General features: G+C 41.5%; 1 protein-coding gene across 5 annotated transcripts in view; it reads right to left on the reverse strand.

The window, feature by feature from the left end:
• Positions 1–17,583, reverse strand: part of ttc39a (tetratricopeptide repeat domain 39A) — a 91,769-nt gene that overhangs the window by 17,279 nt on the left and 56,907 nt on the right. For all 5 annotated transcript variants that reach the window (XM_069938624.1, XM_069938622.1, XM_069938621.1 and 2 more), the window contains 3 exons: positions 15,504–15,569; positions 9,114–9,222; positions 4–71 (listed from right to left, as the gene is read on the reverse strand). In XM_069938624.1, the coding sequence (XP_069794725.1) occupies positions 4–71; positions 9,114–9,222; positions 15,504–15,569 (243 nt within the window). The remainder of the gene's footprint in view (positions 1–3; positions 72–9,113; positions 9,223–15,503; positions 15,570–17,583) is intronic.

The raw sequence follows: 17,583 nt of genomic DNA on the forward strand, positions 1-17,583 counted from the left end.
TACCTTTGGATACCGTCTGAGAAAGGGTGACAGTAATCGTTCTGCATCAATGACATCACCTTCACCTGTGCCTGCTCAGAATTACAAGTCAAACTGAAATTAATGGCTTATATTCTATTAATTGTTACGCTGATAATGTTAAAATATTTCATTTCCTTTTAATATGGAACCTCAGCAACAAAATTAAAAGGGCAGGTGGACGTGCACAGACCAACCAGCAAAAGGACAGGAGAGGACTGGTGAGAATTGATTGGGGGAGGGGGGGGAAATGGAAAGACAGAAACACAGACAGTTAGAGGGGAGGAGACATAGCGATAGATGGGGAGTGAGGTGGGAGGGGGAGCGAAGCTAATGGAAACTGGAGAAGTCGTTGTTAATGCCATCCGGTTGAAGGGTGCTCAGTCAGAATACGAGGTGTTCTTTCTCGTCGAAACAGATCTTTTCAATAGTCAAATTTTTCATCTTCAAAATCTTCCAAATACTCCAGCTTTCCTCCTCCATCTTTTAATTTATGTAACAGTCAAAGGCTACCATGGGGGAAGGACTAACTTCATGAATCAAACGTTGACTCAGAGAAATACAGTGCTGAATCTTACAGGCACCAATCCACTGCTCAAAATATCCATCTGGATCTCCCAAAGTGTACTTATTGTTCTAGATGTGGAGTAGAGATCCAACTAAGCATTTGTTTTCTGGACTCCAAGGATGTGGTCAGAGGATATCACCTGTAAATATGCATTGAGGTTTTCCCATTCCTGAAATACCTCAGAAGGTTTTAATAGCTGGAATTGTCCAATCTTCATTCAAAATGGATTTTAATAGTTAACAAATATTTCAGAGTTATAAAACAATTAAAAATTAATGTAGTAACTTTTAAAAATGTCTACAGATAGAATAATTTTTAAATATTAAAAAATTATTTTTAAGAGCTTATATTCTCCTTGATATTCCTTGTCCTATAATTCTCGTGTGTGTGTGTGTGTGTGTGTGTGTGTGTGTGTGTGTGTGTGTGTGTGTGTGTGTGTGTGTGTGTGTGTGTGTGTGTGTGTATTAAAATATACATATACAAGTGTGTGTAGATGTATGTGTGTGTACATACTGTTACAGAGATCTGTGTTGTGTATTGACCTATGTGTTGTGTGGTTTTTATGTTAAAAAAGTGACAGTTTGTCTTTAAGAGCCAAGGTGAAGGTGGACTGCTGAGAGAGTGGGAGACGGACTGGGCATGTGCAGAAAATTATCTAAAAATTTCTGCACTTGGACGATAAACCACCACTGGGGGTGCTGTGGAGTGGAAGAAGGCCCCAAAACATGAGTCATTGTCTGGAAGACAGTTTAGAATGATGGGCTTTTAAAAGGGATGAACATTCCGAAGGCAGCCAGAAGGATCCGGACCAAACCATTGTTCCTCTATCTGCAAGCAACACAAGAAGACAACTTCGAATTTTGTGTTCTCTCTCTCTCTCTCTCAAAGATCTTTTAGCTCAGTTTCAAAACTGAATTTTGTTTATGATTTTGCTTTGGTTGAGATCAAAGTTTTGTGAGTCTTGTGTGTTTTGTGTCTAAGTTTTTCTGTGGGCTGGTTGGAAATATAACTTAGACTTTAATTACATATGTTATATTTAGGCTGGGGAATTTATTAGTTTTACACTGTTATAGAAATTTGCATAGTAACCAGTGGTCATTGTTATAAAAGGGGAATTTTGAATTAAAGTTTGAAGGTGAATTTTTGTTAATAAAGTAATTGTTCATCTTTACCCTGTGTGATATGCCTTCTTTGTGGTTGCTGGTTTGATCTTGTAACAATAAGTATATTTTTATATATACATGTGTGTTTATATATGTGTGTGTGTGTGTGTGTGTATGTATATGTGTGTTTGTGTGTGGATCTGTGGGTTCAAACCACTTGCCGCCTTGTACGTTTTGTCTCTTCAGGCAAAGGCTAGGAAAAGGTAACTCTGACTTCAAATCCCCGGGATTGCTTCGCCCAGTCGTCAGTACCTGGAAAGGGCCCCAGCTATGGGTAAATAGCACATGTCAGTCTGGCAGGAGGGGCTGGCAGCTGTGACAGAGCGTGGGAAACTGTTTCCCTCGCGGTCTGCAGCAGCAAACTCGGTGGGTGAAGGATCCATAAGGACAACAGCCAGCAAACATGGTGTTGGAACAGACCACTGCGAGGCAATCTCGTGTCACTCTGGCTGTCTCGTGCTTTGCACTCCGCCAGGCCCAGTTGGCGTGGGACCCAGAGGGAGGCGTCTGTCCTGGGCAAGCACTCGCCTCCAAGTCCTTGCCCAAAGCTAGATGGAAAACAGAACAAAGGACAGAAGAGCTACAAGGCACCGTATTCATCTTCGCTTGGAAAGAGATGGGCCATGATGTTGATGATAATGAATTCTCATTGAAATCAATAGGATCTTGGTTCCAAAACCAAATCTAACCAGCCACAGGATCCATGAAGTGTGATCCCAGGGGAACCACAGTAAATGAAACTCAGATCAATGAGAGTTCATGTAAAGGAGGAGATAAATGCCTCAAGAAATTGTAATGTTCAAAGGTAAGGACAAGAATAAAATTTAAATACATTGGAGGGAGCAGTTCACATCAAAAATCACCTTCTGAAGTCAAAGAGGACAGACGTTGAAAGAGAGTTTTTGAATGTTGGTGTTGCTGAATGTATTGACAGAAATAGACATAATTGAAAGAATGGAAATAAATATTTGTGATGTGCATAATCTGGAACCACAGAACACTACAGCATAGAAACAGGCCTTTTTAGCCCTTCTAGTCTGTGTTGAACCATTTTTTTTTGCCTAGTCCCATTTACCTGCACCCAGTCCAGAGCCCTCCATACTTCTTTGTACCTGTCCAGATTCTTCTTAAATGTTAAAATTGAGCAGCTCGTTCCACACTCCCAGCATTTTGTGTGTGATGTTCCCCCTCATGTTCCCCCTAAACTTTTCCTCTTTCACCCTTAATCCATGTCCTCTGGTTTGTATCTCACCCATCCTCAATGAAAAAAGCTCCATCTACATTTACTCTGTCTACCCTCATAAAATATTAAATACCTCTATCAAATCTCCCCTCATTCTTCTATGCTCTAGGGAATAAAGTCCTAATCTGGCAGGGGGTGGGAATCAGAATACGGAGAGTAGGGAGGAAGAACACCTAGACTAGAAGGAATGGAGTGAACAGAATGAAAATATAAATGGAGGAGGGAGGAAGGTAAAGTAGTTGGTAACAGAAGGAGTATGTGTGGAGGACAGTCTCTCAAGTGCATATATCTTAACGCAAGGAGCATAGTTAATAAGGAGGCTGAGCTTAAGGCATGGATGGCCACGTGGAAATACGATATTGTGGCCATCAGTGAAACTTGGTTGCAGGAAGGGCATGTTTGGCAGTTAAATATTCCAGGATTCCATTGTTTTAGGGATGAAAGAGCAGGGGGGATAAAAGGTGGAGTTGCAATGCTTATTAGACAGAACATTAGACAGAATAGTTTGGTGGGATCGTCTAGTGAAGCTATTTGGGTAGAATGGAGGAATGGCAGAGGCATGAATACATTAATGGGAGTGTATTATAGACCACCAAATGGGCTGAGGGAATTAGAGGAGCAAATTTGTAAGGAGATTGCTTATATGTGTAATAAACATAAGGTGGTAGTTATGGGCGATTTCAACTTTTCAAACATTAACTGGGACGCCCATTCAGTTAGAGGGCAGGATGGGGTAGTTTGTTAAGTGTGTTCAGTAAAGTTTTCTCAATCAATAAGTAGAAGAACCGACTCGAGAAGGGGCAGTATTAGATCTCCTATTAGGGAACAAGATAGGTCAGGTGACAAAAGGTTATGTTGGGGAACACTTTGGGTCTAATGATCACAATACTATTAGTTTTAGGCTAGTAATGGAAAAAAGAGAGGTGGCCCAAAGGTTGAGATTCTTGATTGGAAGAAAGCAAATTTCGAGGGGATGAGAAAAGATTTGGAGGGTGTGGATTGGGATGTTATTTTCAGGGAAGAATGTAGCTGATAACTGGAGGATATTCAAAGGAGAAGATCTGTGAGTGCAGAGCTGGTATGTCCCCAAGAGGATTAAAGGAAAGGTTAGAAACTGTAGGGAACCTTGGTTTTCAAAAGATATTGGAAACTTGGTTCAGAGGAAGAGGGACGTGTATAACAGGTACATACAGCTAGGAAGGGATGAACTGCTTGAGGAATATAAGGAGAGAAAAAAAATCTTAAGAAGGAAATTAGAACAGCTAAAAGGAGATATGAAGCTGCTTTTGGTGTGGAGGGTTATGGGGCAAATGCGGGTCAGTGGAACTAGGTGGGAGATGATGTTTGGCACGGACTAGTAGGGCCGAAGTGGCCTATTTCTATGCTGTAAATGGTCATATGGTTACATGTTTAACCTTTCCCTGTAACTCAGTTCCTGAAGTCCGGGCAACATTCTAGTAAATCACTGCATTCTTTCTATCTTATTGATATCTTTCTTGTATTTAGGTGACCAAATTACACACAATACTCCAAATTTGGCCTCACCAATGTCTTATACAACTTTACTATAACGTCCTAACTCCTATACTTAATACTTTGATTTATGGACTAATATGCTAAAAGCTCTCTTTACAACCCTATCCACCTGTGACACCACTTCCGGGGAATTGCGTATCTGTATTCCCAGATCCCTATGTTCTACCACACTCCTCCATGCCTAACCATTTACCATGTTTTTCCTTTCTTGGTTTGTCCTTTTAAAATCCAAAGCCTTACATTTGTCTGCATTAAATTCCATCTGCCATTTTTTAGCCCATTTTTCCAGCTGGTCCAGATCCCTCTGCAAGTTTTGAAAACTTTCGTCACTGTCCACAACACTTCCAATCTTAATGTCATTACAAATTTACTAATCAAATTTACCACATCATCATCCAGATCATTGTTATAGATGACAAACAACAATGGTCCCAGCACAAATCCCTGAGGCAGACCACTAGTCACAGGCCTCCGGTCTGAGAAATAAACATCCACCACTACCCTCTGGCTTCTTTTGTCCAGCCATTGTCAAATCCTGTTCACTACTTTACCAAGAATACTTAGTGTCTGACCTTTCTGACTAACCTCCCATGTGGGACCTTGTCAAAGGCCTCACTAAAGTCCATGTAGACAACATCTATAGCCTTTCCTTCATCAACTTTCCTGGCAACCTCCTTGAAAAATTCTATAAGGTTGGTTAAACAGAACCTACCACACACAAAGCCATGTTAACTATCCCTATGCAGTTTTTTGCTACCCAAATAATTGTATATCTGGTCTCTTAGAACACCTTCAAATAATTAGCTACTATTGACATCAGGCTCATTGGCCTTTAATTTCCAGGGTTACTTTTGGAGACCATTTTAAACACAGAACAATGTGAGATTCCCTCCAATTCTCTGGCATCACACCCATGGCTAAGAATATTTTAAATATTTCTGCCAGAGTCCCTACAATTTCTACACTAGTCTCCCTCACAGTCTGAGGGAATATCTTGTCAGGCCCTGGAGATTTCTCCACCTTTATTTCCTTTAATAAAGCAAGCGCTTCCTCCTCTTTACTCTGCATTGGTTCCAAGACCTCACTACTTGTTTTCCTTACTTCTCATGACTCTGTACTTCGAGTGAATACTGATGGGGAAAAAAACATTTAACATCTCCCCATCTCTTTTGGGCTCCATACAAAGCCAGCCACTCTGATCTTCAAGGGGACCAATTTTGTTCCTTGCAATCCTTTTGCTCTTAATGTACCTGCAGAAACTCTTACGATTTTCCTTCACATTGTCGGCCAAAGCAACCTCGTGACTTCTTTTATTCCTCCTGATTTATTTCTTGAGGTTTTTCTTGCACTTTTTATACTCCTCCTTAAGTATCTAATTTGCTCCATCTTGCCTATACCTGATATACACCTCTATTTTCTTTCGAACCAGATCCCCAATATCCTTCAAAAACTAAGGTTCCCTATGCTTACTAACCTTGTCTTTAATCCTGACAGGAACATACAAACTCAAAATTTCAGCTTTGAAGGTACTCCATTTACCTTGCACATCCTTGCCTGAAAACAACTTATTCTAATCCAGACATTCCAGATCCTTTCTCATTTCCTCAAAATAGGGCTTTCTCCACTTTAGAATCTCAACCTGAGGCCCAGACCAACCTACTCTATAATTAACAAGACTAATGGCATTATGATCACTGGACCCAAAATGTTCCCTACACATACTTCTGTCACCTGACCTGTCTTGTTCCCTAATAGGAGATCCAGTATTGGCCTTTCTAGTTGGTATCTCTATATATTGATTAAGAAAACTTCTCTGAACACATTTGACAAACTCCAAGCCATCCAGATTTTTTACAGTAAGGGAGTCCCAGTCAAAATCTTCTACTATCACAACATGTTTCCTGCAGCTGTCTGCTCTCTCTCTACAGATTTACTCCTGCAATTCTTGTTGACTATTGGGCGGTCTATTATACAACCCAGGAGTTTGATCATACCTTTCCCATTCCTCAGTTCCACCAATATAGCCTCAATAGACAAGCCTATGGTCTGTCCTGCCTGAGCACAGCTGTGATATTTTCCCTGAGGAGCAATGCCTTTCCTCCCCCTTTAACACCATTCTATAGTGTCTAAAGCATCAGAAGCCCGGGACATTGAGCTGCTAGTCCTGGCCCTCCTGCAACCAAGTTTCACTAGTGGCCACAATGTCATAATTCCACATGTCAATCCATGCTCTAAGCTCATCTGTCTTTTCTGCAATATTCCTTGCATTGAAATAGATGCAACTGAGAAAATTTCCACACTTACAGACCAATTTATTCTAACAGTGTATGCAACTTTCACATCATTGTTTCCTTCCTCCATTCCTCTATCTGCTCTGGCACTCTGTTCCCATCCCCCTACAAGTCTCATTTAAACCCCAGATCCAGAAACCAGAAGCCTTCTCTTCTGCACCATCCTCTTATTTCTAATGTCACTAGCACGTGGCATGGGTAGCAATCCGGAGATAAGCCTGGAGGTCCTGTCCTTTAACCTAGTGTCTAACTCCCTGAACTCTCTCTGCAGGATCTCCTCACCCTTCCTACCTATGTTATTGGTTCCTATATGGACCACAACATCTGGCTGCTCATCGACCCTCCTGTGAATGCCATGAACTTGATTTGATATATCTTGAATCTTGGCTCTAGGCAGGGAATATACCATCCGGATACTCCATCTCTTCCACAGAACCTCTTATCTGTCCCCTACTTGAATCCCCTATTACTACAACTCGCCTCTTCTCCTCCTTCCCTTCTTAGCTACAGGTCCATACACCATGCCAGAGACCTGATCGCCAGAGCTTGTCTCTGGTGGTCGTTCCCTCCCCCGCCCCCAACAGTATCCAAAATGGTATACTTGTTATTGAGGGGAATGGCCACAGGGGTGCCATTCACTGTCTGCCTGTTCCCTTTCCCTCTCCTGACTGTCACCCATCTACCTTCCTCCCAGCTCCTAGGTGTGAGAGTGTCCCAGCAATCTAGGATCTCAAATCCAGCTCAGACTTGAAAAACACTCCAAGGTTTTGCAGAGCCTTTCTCATTTGAGAATATGGCTAAAGAGAAGAATAACAACAACAGCAAAGGGGAAAAATCAAACATTTTTTAAACCTCCTAATCTTAAATTGTCAATATGTTTTTATTTATTTTCTTCACTAACCCTTCACCAATCCCTAGTAAATTCTTCAGATTCTGATACTGACTGTTGGGAAGCTAAATCAAACAGGTTTATCAATATGCACATGGATGTATTTACATCTCTTTATTGTGAAGCAAATACTATCTTGTCTTTCCTTCCCTTAACCTCAGTATGACTGCCACCCTATTTAGAAGCACAAGGCTATGAATAAATGAACAAAATGCTGCTGGCTCTCTGATCTTATCCCCTTCCCTGTGGAAATCAACCAAGTTTTTCTGCTGATTCTCTACAGCTTATTTGAGATTAAATTTTATAGTGGAAAACGTATCTTGTAAACAAAACAAGTCACAACCAGATAGCGCACACTATATTCCAGAATCAGGAGACATACAACTCCGCTTCTAAATTCTGCATGATTAACTTATTTATTAATCAAAATGCAAGTATAGTAATATTACATTTTTATCAAATATAATAATTTTAATGGCCTCTCATTGGATATTTGCACTTCCAATTCTCTAGCAGCTATAGCATATCATAGAAAAACAGGATAAATATGTGAACAGAGATTTGTTTCACTTAATTATGTTGCTACTGGAAACTGAATCTCATGATCTGAAGACTGCAGTTATATTTGATTTTGAGACAATGACAGACTTCCTTCTCTCACCAAGCACATTGCTTAGATATTGGTTCCAAATTTAAGGTCTCTAATGGTAATACAGATACTTTGTTGTAAAATCTATAGTAAACTTTATCACAATGTTAGGTGAAAGTTTAGCTTATTGATATTGTTGATGCATTTTCAAACTTTCTTTCCACCAGCTGATACATTGCACTATGCAAAGAGCAAGAAGGAAAAATTTTAACAAGGAATAAATGTAAAATGAATACATTAATAATTTCTTATGACACACTTGAGATATTCTGGTGCACTTCTATTAAACATTTTTTATCGTGGCGCTATTAAATTAAATGCCTTTGAAAGATTGCAATGACCTGCATTGGGCAACCGCCACAGATGCAAGCACTCTCAGTGACAATGAGGTAGAAACTACACATTTCCAAGAAAGCATAGTGTATGAATTGGATGGAACCAATGGATTACTTTCATTCCAAGATCTATCATGTATCTTAAGTAAAAATAATCTTGTGGAAAAACTGTTTCGACATGTAGATCAATTTTCTGAGCTACATGTAGTCACCCATAAATTTTACTGGTAGGAGTTGCTCAATCAAGTCCAGAAAATCTGTTTTTCAATAAATAAGCAAGCATTCTTGACCAAAAACATGCTTGTCTTTAAAAATCTTTAATTTAAAAAATTGTGGAAAAACAGACATGAAATAAAATTGAAAATTTGTGTACATCTTTAAAACAAATGCTTGTAATCATCAATGATTAAAAAGTACTCACCTAATACGAAACTCATGAATGTGTGATAACAAAGAAGAAGCATGGTGCAAAGAAGAGCACGAAAATTTTCAGAGGATGCTCCTTCCTGTAATTGTTCCAGACCATATTCCTAAAGACAGAAATATCTTTAGTGCAGAAGATTACAATCTAAGCTATTCTTATACCAAATAATTTTTTTCTGAATGTGTCAAAAGACATCAAAAGGTTTTGTTATGGGCCCAGAGGATCCCAAAGCCCAGCAGCAATAGATATTCACCAAGACAAATGGTTACTTAAACAAAAGTTGCTTTTAATTATCTTTAAACATGAAAACAGGATCAAACTTTATCTCATCACTATTAACTTAACTATCCTAACTTAACCCTCTTCTAATTCTAAGCGCACGTGTTTGTAACGTTTATATAAGTTCAGAAACGTTCTTTGATTCACAGTCCAATCTCATTTCTCTCTCCTCCAAGTTCACTGGTTGCAGGCAATTCTTATACTGTGCACAGAATTTAACATTTATGAATTTCACCAGGCTTTGGTGTTTGAAAGGTAAATGGTTGTCACGCAGGAAGGTTTTTGTTGGTTTTCAGAGAGAGATTTGTTGCTCGTTGGACACCTACAACCGATTCCTTCCGATCAGCCACTTGAGTGTCTTGCCAAAGAAACTTGCTCATCAGAGTTTTCCAGATGATAACCTCTTTCTTTCAGATCACCACGCAGTTCTTTTTTGTTTCTCTTATTTCAAGTGAAACATTATGCAGCTAGCCATCTTCTCTTGTATGGACCACAAGGGCTTTGAATAGGCTGAACTAAGAACTCACAACCCATCTTCAAAATGGGGTTTTTCTACAAGCTTGTCATGTTCTAGTCCCAGCTGCTGCTGCTGGAACTGTAGAACTGAATTCTCTCCCTCACTCAGTTAGAGAAAACCACATGATCCCAAACTGTACTCAGACTGCGGCACCGGACCCAATCCTCTGAGTTTGTTTATCTGTTTTCCAAAACAATAATCTATTACTCCACAGCATGTCCAATTAACACCTACTTGTGAAGTCTCTATAGGCACTCTTCAAAGTTTTTGCAAAGGCATCCAGACTGACAGGCTGGAGCCAAGCTCTGGCATTTCAAGTGAGATCTGTTTGAAGTGTTTGTATCTGTGTGTGACCTAACTAGAAACCCCATAATCTGTCTTCCAAAAGCATATCTATATACAACATATATATAACATAATCAGTCACACTTTAAACAAGTTAATTTACTTTCAAATGCAGACGGGCATACCACATATATCTATACCCTATCCAAGAATTGCTAGTGCCTTTTTGGCCACAATTCCAGTGTGTTTTCTTGATGATCCACACAACAACAAAAATCTTTGTTTATGAATGAATAGATTATCAATCCAGTCATTCATTAAAAATTATTCTCATTTGCAAAAATTGCAATATTTTGATACATTTTGCAGGATTTAATGTTGGCCTACCTAAGTTTGTGTTACGACTGTGACTACAATTCAAACCTATATCACTGTCTGTAAATAATGTTAAGATGCTGTGAGGTATCATGAAAATGCAATTCTTTCTTTTTGAATTAAATATCCATAAATGTCACATACAAATGACTATACATTGATGTTTGTACAAATTTGGAGTAATCTTAATTTTGATTTTTTTTTTAATAAAAGGTAACAAAAATCAATTTGATCACCAGCTTTCTTGTAATTTAAAATACAGCACAGTAACAGGTCTTTTCAGCTCACGAGCCTGTGCTGCCAAATACCCCAAATGATTTTGTACCCCTGTATGGTTTTGAAAGGTGGAAGGAAACTGGAGCATCTGGAGGAAATCCCACCCAGACACACAAAAACTCCTTACAAACAGCACAGATTCGAGCCCAGGTCACTGGTGCTGTAATAGCATTGAGCTAACTGCTACACTAACCATGTCACCCCAAATTCTTTGCATTTTGTTTGCTCAATAGTCTCTTTACTGAGTTAACAATCAGATCCCCATGAAGTCAACCCACTGGTGAACTCTTACTGAGGATAATTTGTAAATTATGACAGCTTTTTGACTTTCCCATAAAGCCTAGGGATTGAACAGCAAGTCCTTTGAGTTCACGGCACACTGATATTCAAAAGTATTTCAAAGATTAAAAGTCTCGCAGAGAGAGCACCATAGAGATAATCCACCAACAACATAATCATTAAATGGAAAACCAGCTGATGAGACAGTAATGAAAATTTAACTGTTATGACTTTCATTAAATAGAGATACAAGGGTGAATGTAGCTGGAATCTAGAGCCTAAAGTGAACTGTTGAAAGAACTCAGCAGGTCAAGCAGGACTGAGAGTTCAGAGGGGAAAGAACCAGTAATAAAGAGGTGGGGGGGAGGGGGTAGTGAGGCAGGGGCAGCCAGGTGATAGGTGGAACCAGCTGAGAAGGGACATGATGGGCAGATTGCAAAATTTAATTGACAGCTTTGAAATTCAGTTTTTATTTACAACTGTTGGAAACTAAGATTGGAACATCACATGAACTTCCCTTCTCCCCCCCCCCCACCCCACCAATCAACTCCATCTACACTTCCTGCTGCCTCAGAAAGGCAGCCAACATATGAAGGAACCATCCCACCCCAACAACACTCTCTTCAAAGCCCAATAAATAATGTACTATGAATCAAGAGTGTGAAATTCAACACTAAAAGGTTCAAAGAAAGTTACATTCCTGCAGCTATCTGGCTCCTGATTGGATCTCACAATATTAACTTCATGCTTCCCTTGCTATGTACTAACTGATCTTTCTGTAACCTTACACAAGTAATGTGTTCTTTCCTTTCTACTTTGTTTTCTGTATATGCACATTAGAGTTGACTTGCTGGACTCCTCGCAAAACAACTCTTGTCTCCGTACTAAGGTATGAACAACAAACATAATTTAAACTGAACATCAAATACCCACCTTGATAAATGCCAATTTCCTGTTCTTGGTCTGTGTGGTAAACCACTGAAATGTATAATTATCTGGCCAAGCATGCCTATTGGCTGGTTGTACCTGTGGGCCTTCCCCACAGGCTCCTGTATAAAGGTGGCTGTTCCATAGCTCCCTGCAACTCAGTGCAGGACAACTGAAGAGTAAGGATATGCTATGTTCTCAAGTGAATTAAAGCCTATTGATTTCTCAACAATAGCTCCTGATGGTGCATCAATTTAATTAATTTGAAGTTTTCTACAATGGAGCAGATCCTCAAACCAGAAAAGATGGAAATCGACCCTCAATCGCCTGAGGCATCTACCAGCTTTGAACTATATCTGCGCTGCTTTGAGGCATTCCTGCAGGCCTCTACCATTGTGGGATCAAAGACTGATAAACTACAAGTGCTGCACTCCCGGGTCGGCACCCTGGTATACTCCATGATCAGGGACGCCACAACATGTCAAGATGCCATGGACACCCTCAAAGGCCAATACCTGCAAAATGTTTTTTTATGCTCAACACATTCTAGTGACCAGAAAGCAACAATCCAGTGAGTTAAATGCCGAATATCTCCGGGCCCTGTGAGCACTTGGTAGGGCCTGTGAATGCAATGCCATGTCTGCTGCAGAGAACACAGAGGAACTGATCCGGGATGCCTATGTCGAGGGGATCAGGTCAAATTACATATGACAGAGACTTTTGGGCAAGGGGAACTCAGTCTGTGGAGAGCAGTTGAGCTGGCAGGTATGCTGGAGATGGCTCTCCAGAATATGGAGGCCTACTCAACTGACAGCATGGCCACCTCATAGTCACCCCAGTTGTAGCCATCCTGGGATGTGCCACCACTCCTCTGCTCCACTAACAACCAGTGCTCCACAAAACTCTCCCAGCACTCTTGCCCGGCTCTGGTAATGACCCGACCACAGCTGCGGCGTTCCGGGAACCCCCAAAGTGCTACTTCTGCGCCCTAGACAAGCATCAGAGGAAATGGTGCCCGGTGAAGGATTCAATTTGCTCCAGCTACGAAAAGATGGGCCACTACACCAAAGTGTGCAAGTCCAAACCCCTTCCTAGCAGTGCCACATGCAGATCATGGGGGACATCCTCTGCAACACTGCCATCACCTGGGGCCAGCAACACCATGTGTGGGCCCTGCGGGCCACCATCTTGGACACTACCACCTTCTACTGTGGCAATGTGCAGCGACTGGACTCTAGCCTCTATCACCCTCAATCAGAGCAGTCTGCACCAACTTGCCAGGTCGATGATGGACATCAAGGTAAACAGCCACGTGATGAGCTGCTTGTTTGACAGTGGGAGCATGGAGAGTTTTAAACAGAATAGAATTATCCACCTATAACTATGACATCCTGTACTGGCCGGGGAAACTTAGCGAGCCATCAGATGCCCTGTCCCGTGGGACTTGTGCCAGCACCCAGATTGACTGACTGCAAAACCTCCATAATGATCTCTGTCACCCTGGAGTCACCAGGTTTTTCCACTTCGTCAAAGCACGCAACCTGCCGTAGTCCACTGACAAGATCAGGACCATGACAAAGAACTGCCGGTCTGCGCTGAATGCAAGCCGTACTTTTACCAGCCAGACAGGACACACTTATTAAAGCCACTCACCCCTTCCAGCCACTCAGTGTCAACTTTAAAGGACCCCTGCCATCCACCGAACATAACATATACTTCCTTAACATCATCGACGAATACTCCTGCTTCACCATTCCCTGCTCGGACATGACCACTGCTACAGTCATCAAGGCCCTGCACAGCCTCTTCACTCAATTTGGCTTCCCCAGTTAAATCCACAGAGACCAGGTGCCTTCCTTTATGAGTGACAAGCTGTGCCAGAGGCATTGCCACAAACAGGACTACCAGTTACAACCCCCCAGGATAATGGGAAAGTGGAAAGGGAGAAAGCTACAGTCTGGAAGATAATCCTCCTGACTTGCAGTCAAAGGGCTTCCCAGTCTCCCGTTGGGAGGAGGTTCTCCTGGAGGCCCTCCCTCTTGTGCATCGCCACTAACGCTACACCACACAAACGTATATATACCTTCCACAGGAAATCTACAACAGAGACAACACTACCGGTATGGTTGACGTCTCTGGGGCCCATCCTGCTCCGGAGGCATGTGATGAACCATAAATCTGACCCATTGGTCCCAAGGGTCCAACTCCTCCATGTCAAACCCCAATATGCCTATGTGGCACATCCGGATGGACATGAGGACAATGTTTCCATCAGGGATATGGATCCTTCAAGGGCCCTGGAGACTGCTGCTAATCATCCCACACCCTCCTCATTGTTGAACGCACATGATGCACCCGACCTCTGGTATCCTGCCTCTGCCCCGAGGAAGGGTACACCAGGTACAACATCTACTCATCAGTACAATACTGATGGATATGAAGAGGTGGCAGAGACCGTCCAGGACTCTGCTGCTGCACCGCACCTGGTCCACGATGGTCCCAGCGAATGATCAGACCGCCCGATAGGCTGAACTTATGAATTTTAAACTGTAAACGTGTAACTTTCTAAGTTCCACTTCACCCCGTGGGACTCTTTAAAAACAGGGGGTGAATATGGAAAACCACTGTAATGTATAATTATCTGGTCAAGCATGTCTACAGGCCGGTTGTACCTGAGGCCGCTCCCCACAGGCTCCTATGTAAAGGAGGCTGTTCCACAGCCCCCTACAACTCAGTGAGGATATGCTATGTTCTCAAGTAATTAAAGCCTATTAGTTTCTCCACATTAGTCTCCTGATGGTGCATCAGTCTGTGGTCATGTATGCTTTAGCAATTCAAGTCCTCACCTTGATACTTCTTAAATGTTGTGAGAGTATTCACTTCCAACCACTTGCCCACTTGATGTGCTTCAGAGATAATGGGTAAGCAGCGCAAACCCTCTGCCTTTTTTATAAGATTGTCATGTATAGCTTGCCATTCAATACTCTGATGTAATGACATGGCCTGCGTGGTATTAAAACAGTGGTTCTCAACCTTTTTCCCCATTCACATACCACCTTACGTATTGGTCGTCCTTCGGTACTCTGTGGTTAGCAAGAGATTACTTAAGGTGGTATGTGAGCTGGGGGAAAAAAAGGTTGAGAACCACTGCATTAAATAATACTAATGCCCGAAAGCAAAACATGGATTTTTCTCTGCAAAAATCTACCAGAGTGTTTCAGCAGATATAAGAATAAAAATTAGTTCCGATGATACTGTGATCGAATGCAGCAGCTCTGCTGGATGCAACCTTAGCAATCACTTCAGTGATGGTAACCACTGGTCTTTTCACTGAGTTTGGCCACTCAGTCACAGGAATCCATGTTGCAGAGACTTACCAGTAAAAGCAGTGTTACCTTGCAAAGCAAAAATACTCCATTTTATTCCAACCATTAAGTATTTGTTCTTACCTTATCTCCAGAAAATCCAACAAATTCTAAAAGTCGGAGAATCCTTGTCGGCAACAGAGATAGAGTCTAAGAAAATAAAGAGGCAGAAAAAGTATTTTACATTGATCATTTGATGTCAACTTTTACCAAAATAAATTATTTAAAAGCAATAAGACAAAATTAAAGACTGAATTGCAAACATGCACTCCAATTTTGGACATTTGGTGCATGTTCAGAAAGTAGCCAGTTTGAAGTTTTCCAATTGGAATCATTCTCCCCAATTTGAATTGGCAACTAATCTGTCCCAAAGAGTGAGAAAAAGAAAATTCAATGAAGCATGAATGATTAAGAATACAGCTCTCCATTACATGGCAAGTGGCCGCAGCCACATTGACAAAAACATAGTAGGAACAGTGTTGATGAACGTTTGTAAACAATGGTTCTGGTGGCATTCAGAAGGGTAAATCTGTATCGTGAAGCGTCTTGGCTGTCACGTGACAGCACTGCCCACTACATGCTTGGAAGACACATCACCTGCCAATCAAGGTTTGGCCCTGCCTTGTGCACACCTTGCCATTTGCTAATTTAAATTCCATGTACTTAGCCTTGGGCCATTGGCCTTTATAATCGGCTTAACCTTACTAGGACCCAGCCATTGATCTCTGTAAATTACCTGGGCTGGACCCTCCAGCCTTCCTGTACTTAGCCTTGGGCCATTGGCTGGCACTGAACCATTGGTCACTTGTAAACAATCTGGGCTGGACACCCCCCCCACCCCCACCTCCAGCCCTTCACCATTATAAAGGGAGCTACATGTGCTCAGTTCTTTCTCTTTTGCCTTCTTGGGACCTCCCTGCTTCACTCCAGGCCAAGAACCATGGAACAGCTCTGGAGAAATTGTTGGTAATGTGTGGACTGTTATAGGGTTGGGAGCATGTTTAATTAGCATTCCTAGTAGCATAGACCAGTGTCTATACTGAGGAAAGGAGTAGCAGGTACTGTATTGTTTTTCCTTGATTGTATGTACCTAGTTCATTGTGTGTGTGTGTGTGTGTGTGTGTGTGTGTGTGTGTGTATTTCATCCCTGGGGCAACTTTCACACACTCGCTATAAACTGTGCATATGTGTTTTATTCCTACTACCACTTCCAGATGTACACCATTTTAGTTCCATCAGAACACCTAATAATCCACAGCTGGCTGTAAATTAAAGTTCATCTGCAATCAACCAGAAGGGAAACATGGGCAAGTTCTTTTGTGAGCCAATGACAAACACTTACTAACCATGGCCCAACCTATGGAAGGAGATGCTCTATCTTTTGGAGGAATATTTTGAGCATTCAGACACATAAAAATGTTCTTGTGCTTGCATGTTTATGTTGGATAGCACTGTAGCACAATTAGTAAAGCTGCTTCCTCAGAGATCCAACAACCTAGGATCTATCTGAACACCCAGTGCTGTGTGTGTGGAGAGTGCGTATCAATTTCCTCTGGAGAAATCCAGCTTTCTCTCACATTTCAAAGATGCAGAATGTGGTCAGTTAAGTTAATTGGCCTCAGCAAATTTTCCCTACTGTGTCAGTGGGTAGTAGAAAAAAGGGAGGGGAGTGCTTGATGGGAATGTGGAGTGAAGAAAATGGGATTAGTGTAGAATTAGTTCAACTGGGCATGTAGAATTGGTGGGCTGAAAGGTCTGTTTCTGTATGACCCAGTTGGGCTAACAGTAAGCAGATTCTAAAATCTCCAGTCCAGGCCATCTTGCTACCATTAGATTTCCCAGCATGGTCAGTAATGATGGATACCAGGGTAAACCAGGTCACACAGAGACCCAACCCTTTAAGGTTTCTTCTTCACTCATTAGCAGAGATACCATGGAGTGATGCACACCAAAGACTGCTTCCTGGGTTATGCACATACAAAACAACTTGCATAATCTCAAAATATCCTAAAGGTTTACAATGATAATGGATCTTTTGAGATATAGTGAGCATTTTAGATTTTTTTTAGGCACAAAGTCTCAGAAAGTAAGGAGATAAATTACCATTATTTTCTGGCATGAAAGACATTTTCTAGGACAAATCTGTCATTTGAGTGCAAGGTAA

Source organism: Narcine bancroftii, chromosome 5 (assembly GCF_036971445.1).
Source record: "Narcine bancroftii isolate sNarBan1 chromosome 5, sNarBan1.hap1, whole genome shotgun sequence".
NCBI classification, from domain to species: Eukaryota; Metazoa; Chordata; class Chondrichthyes; order Torpediniformes; family Narcinidae; genus Narcine; species Narcine bancroftii.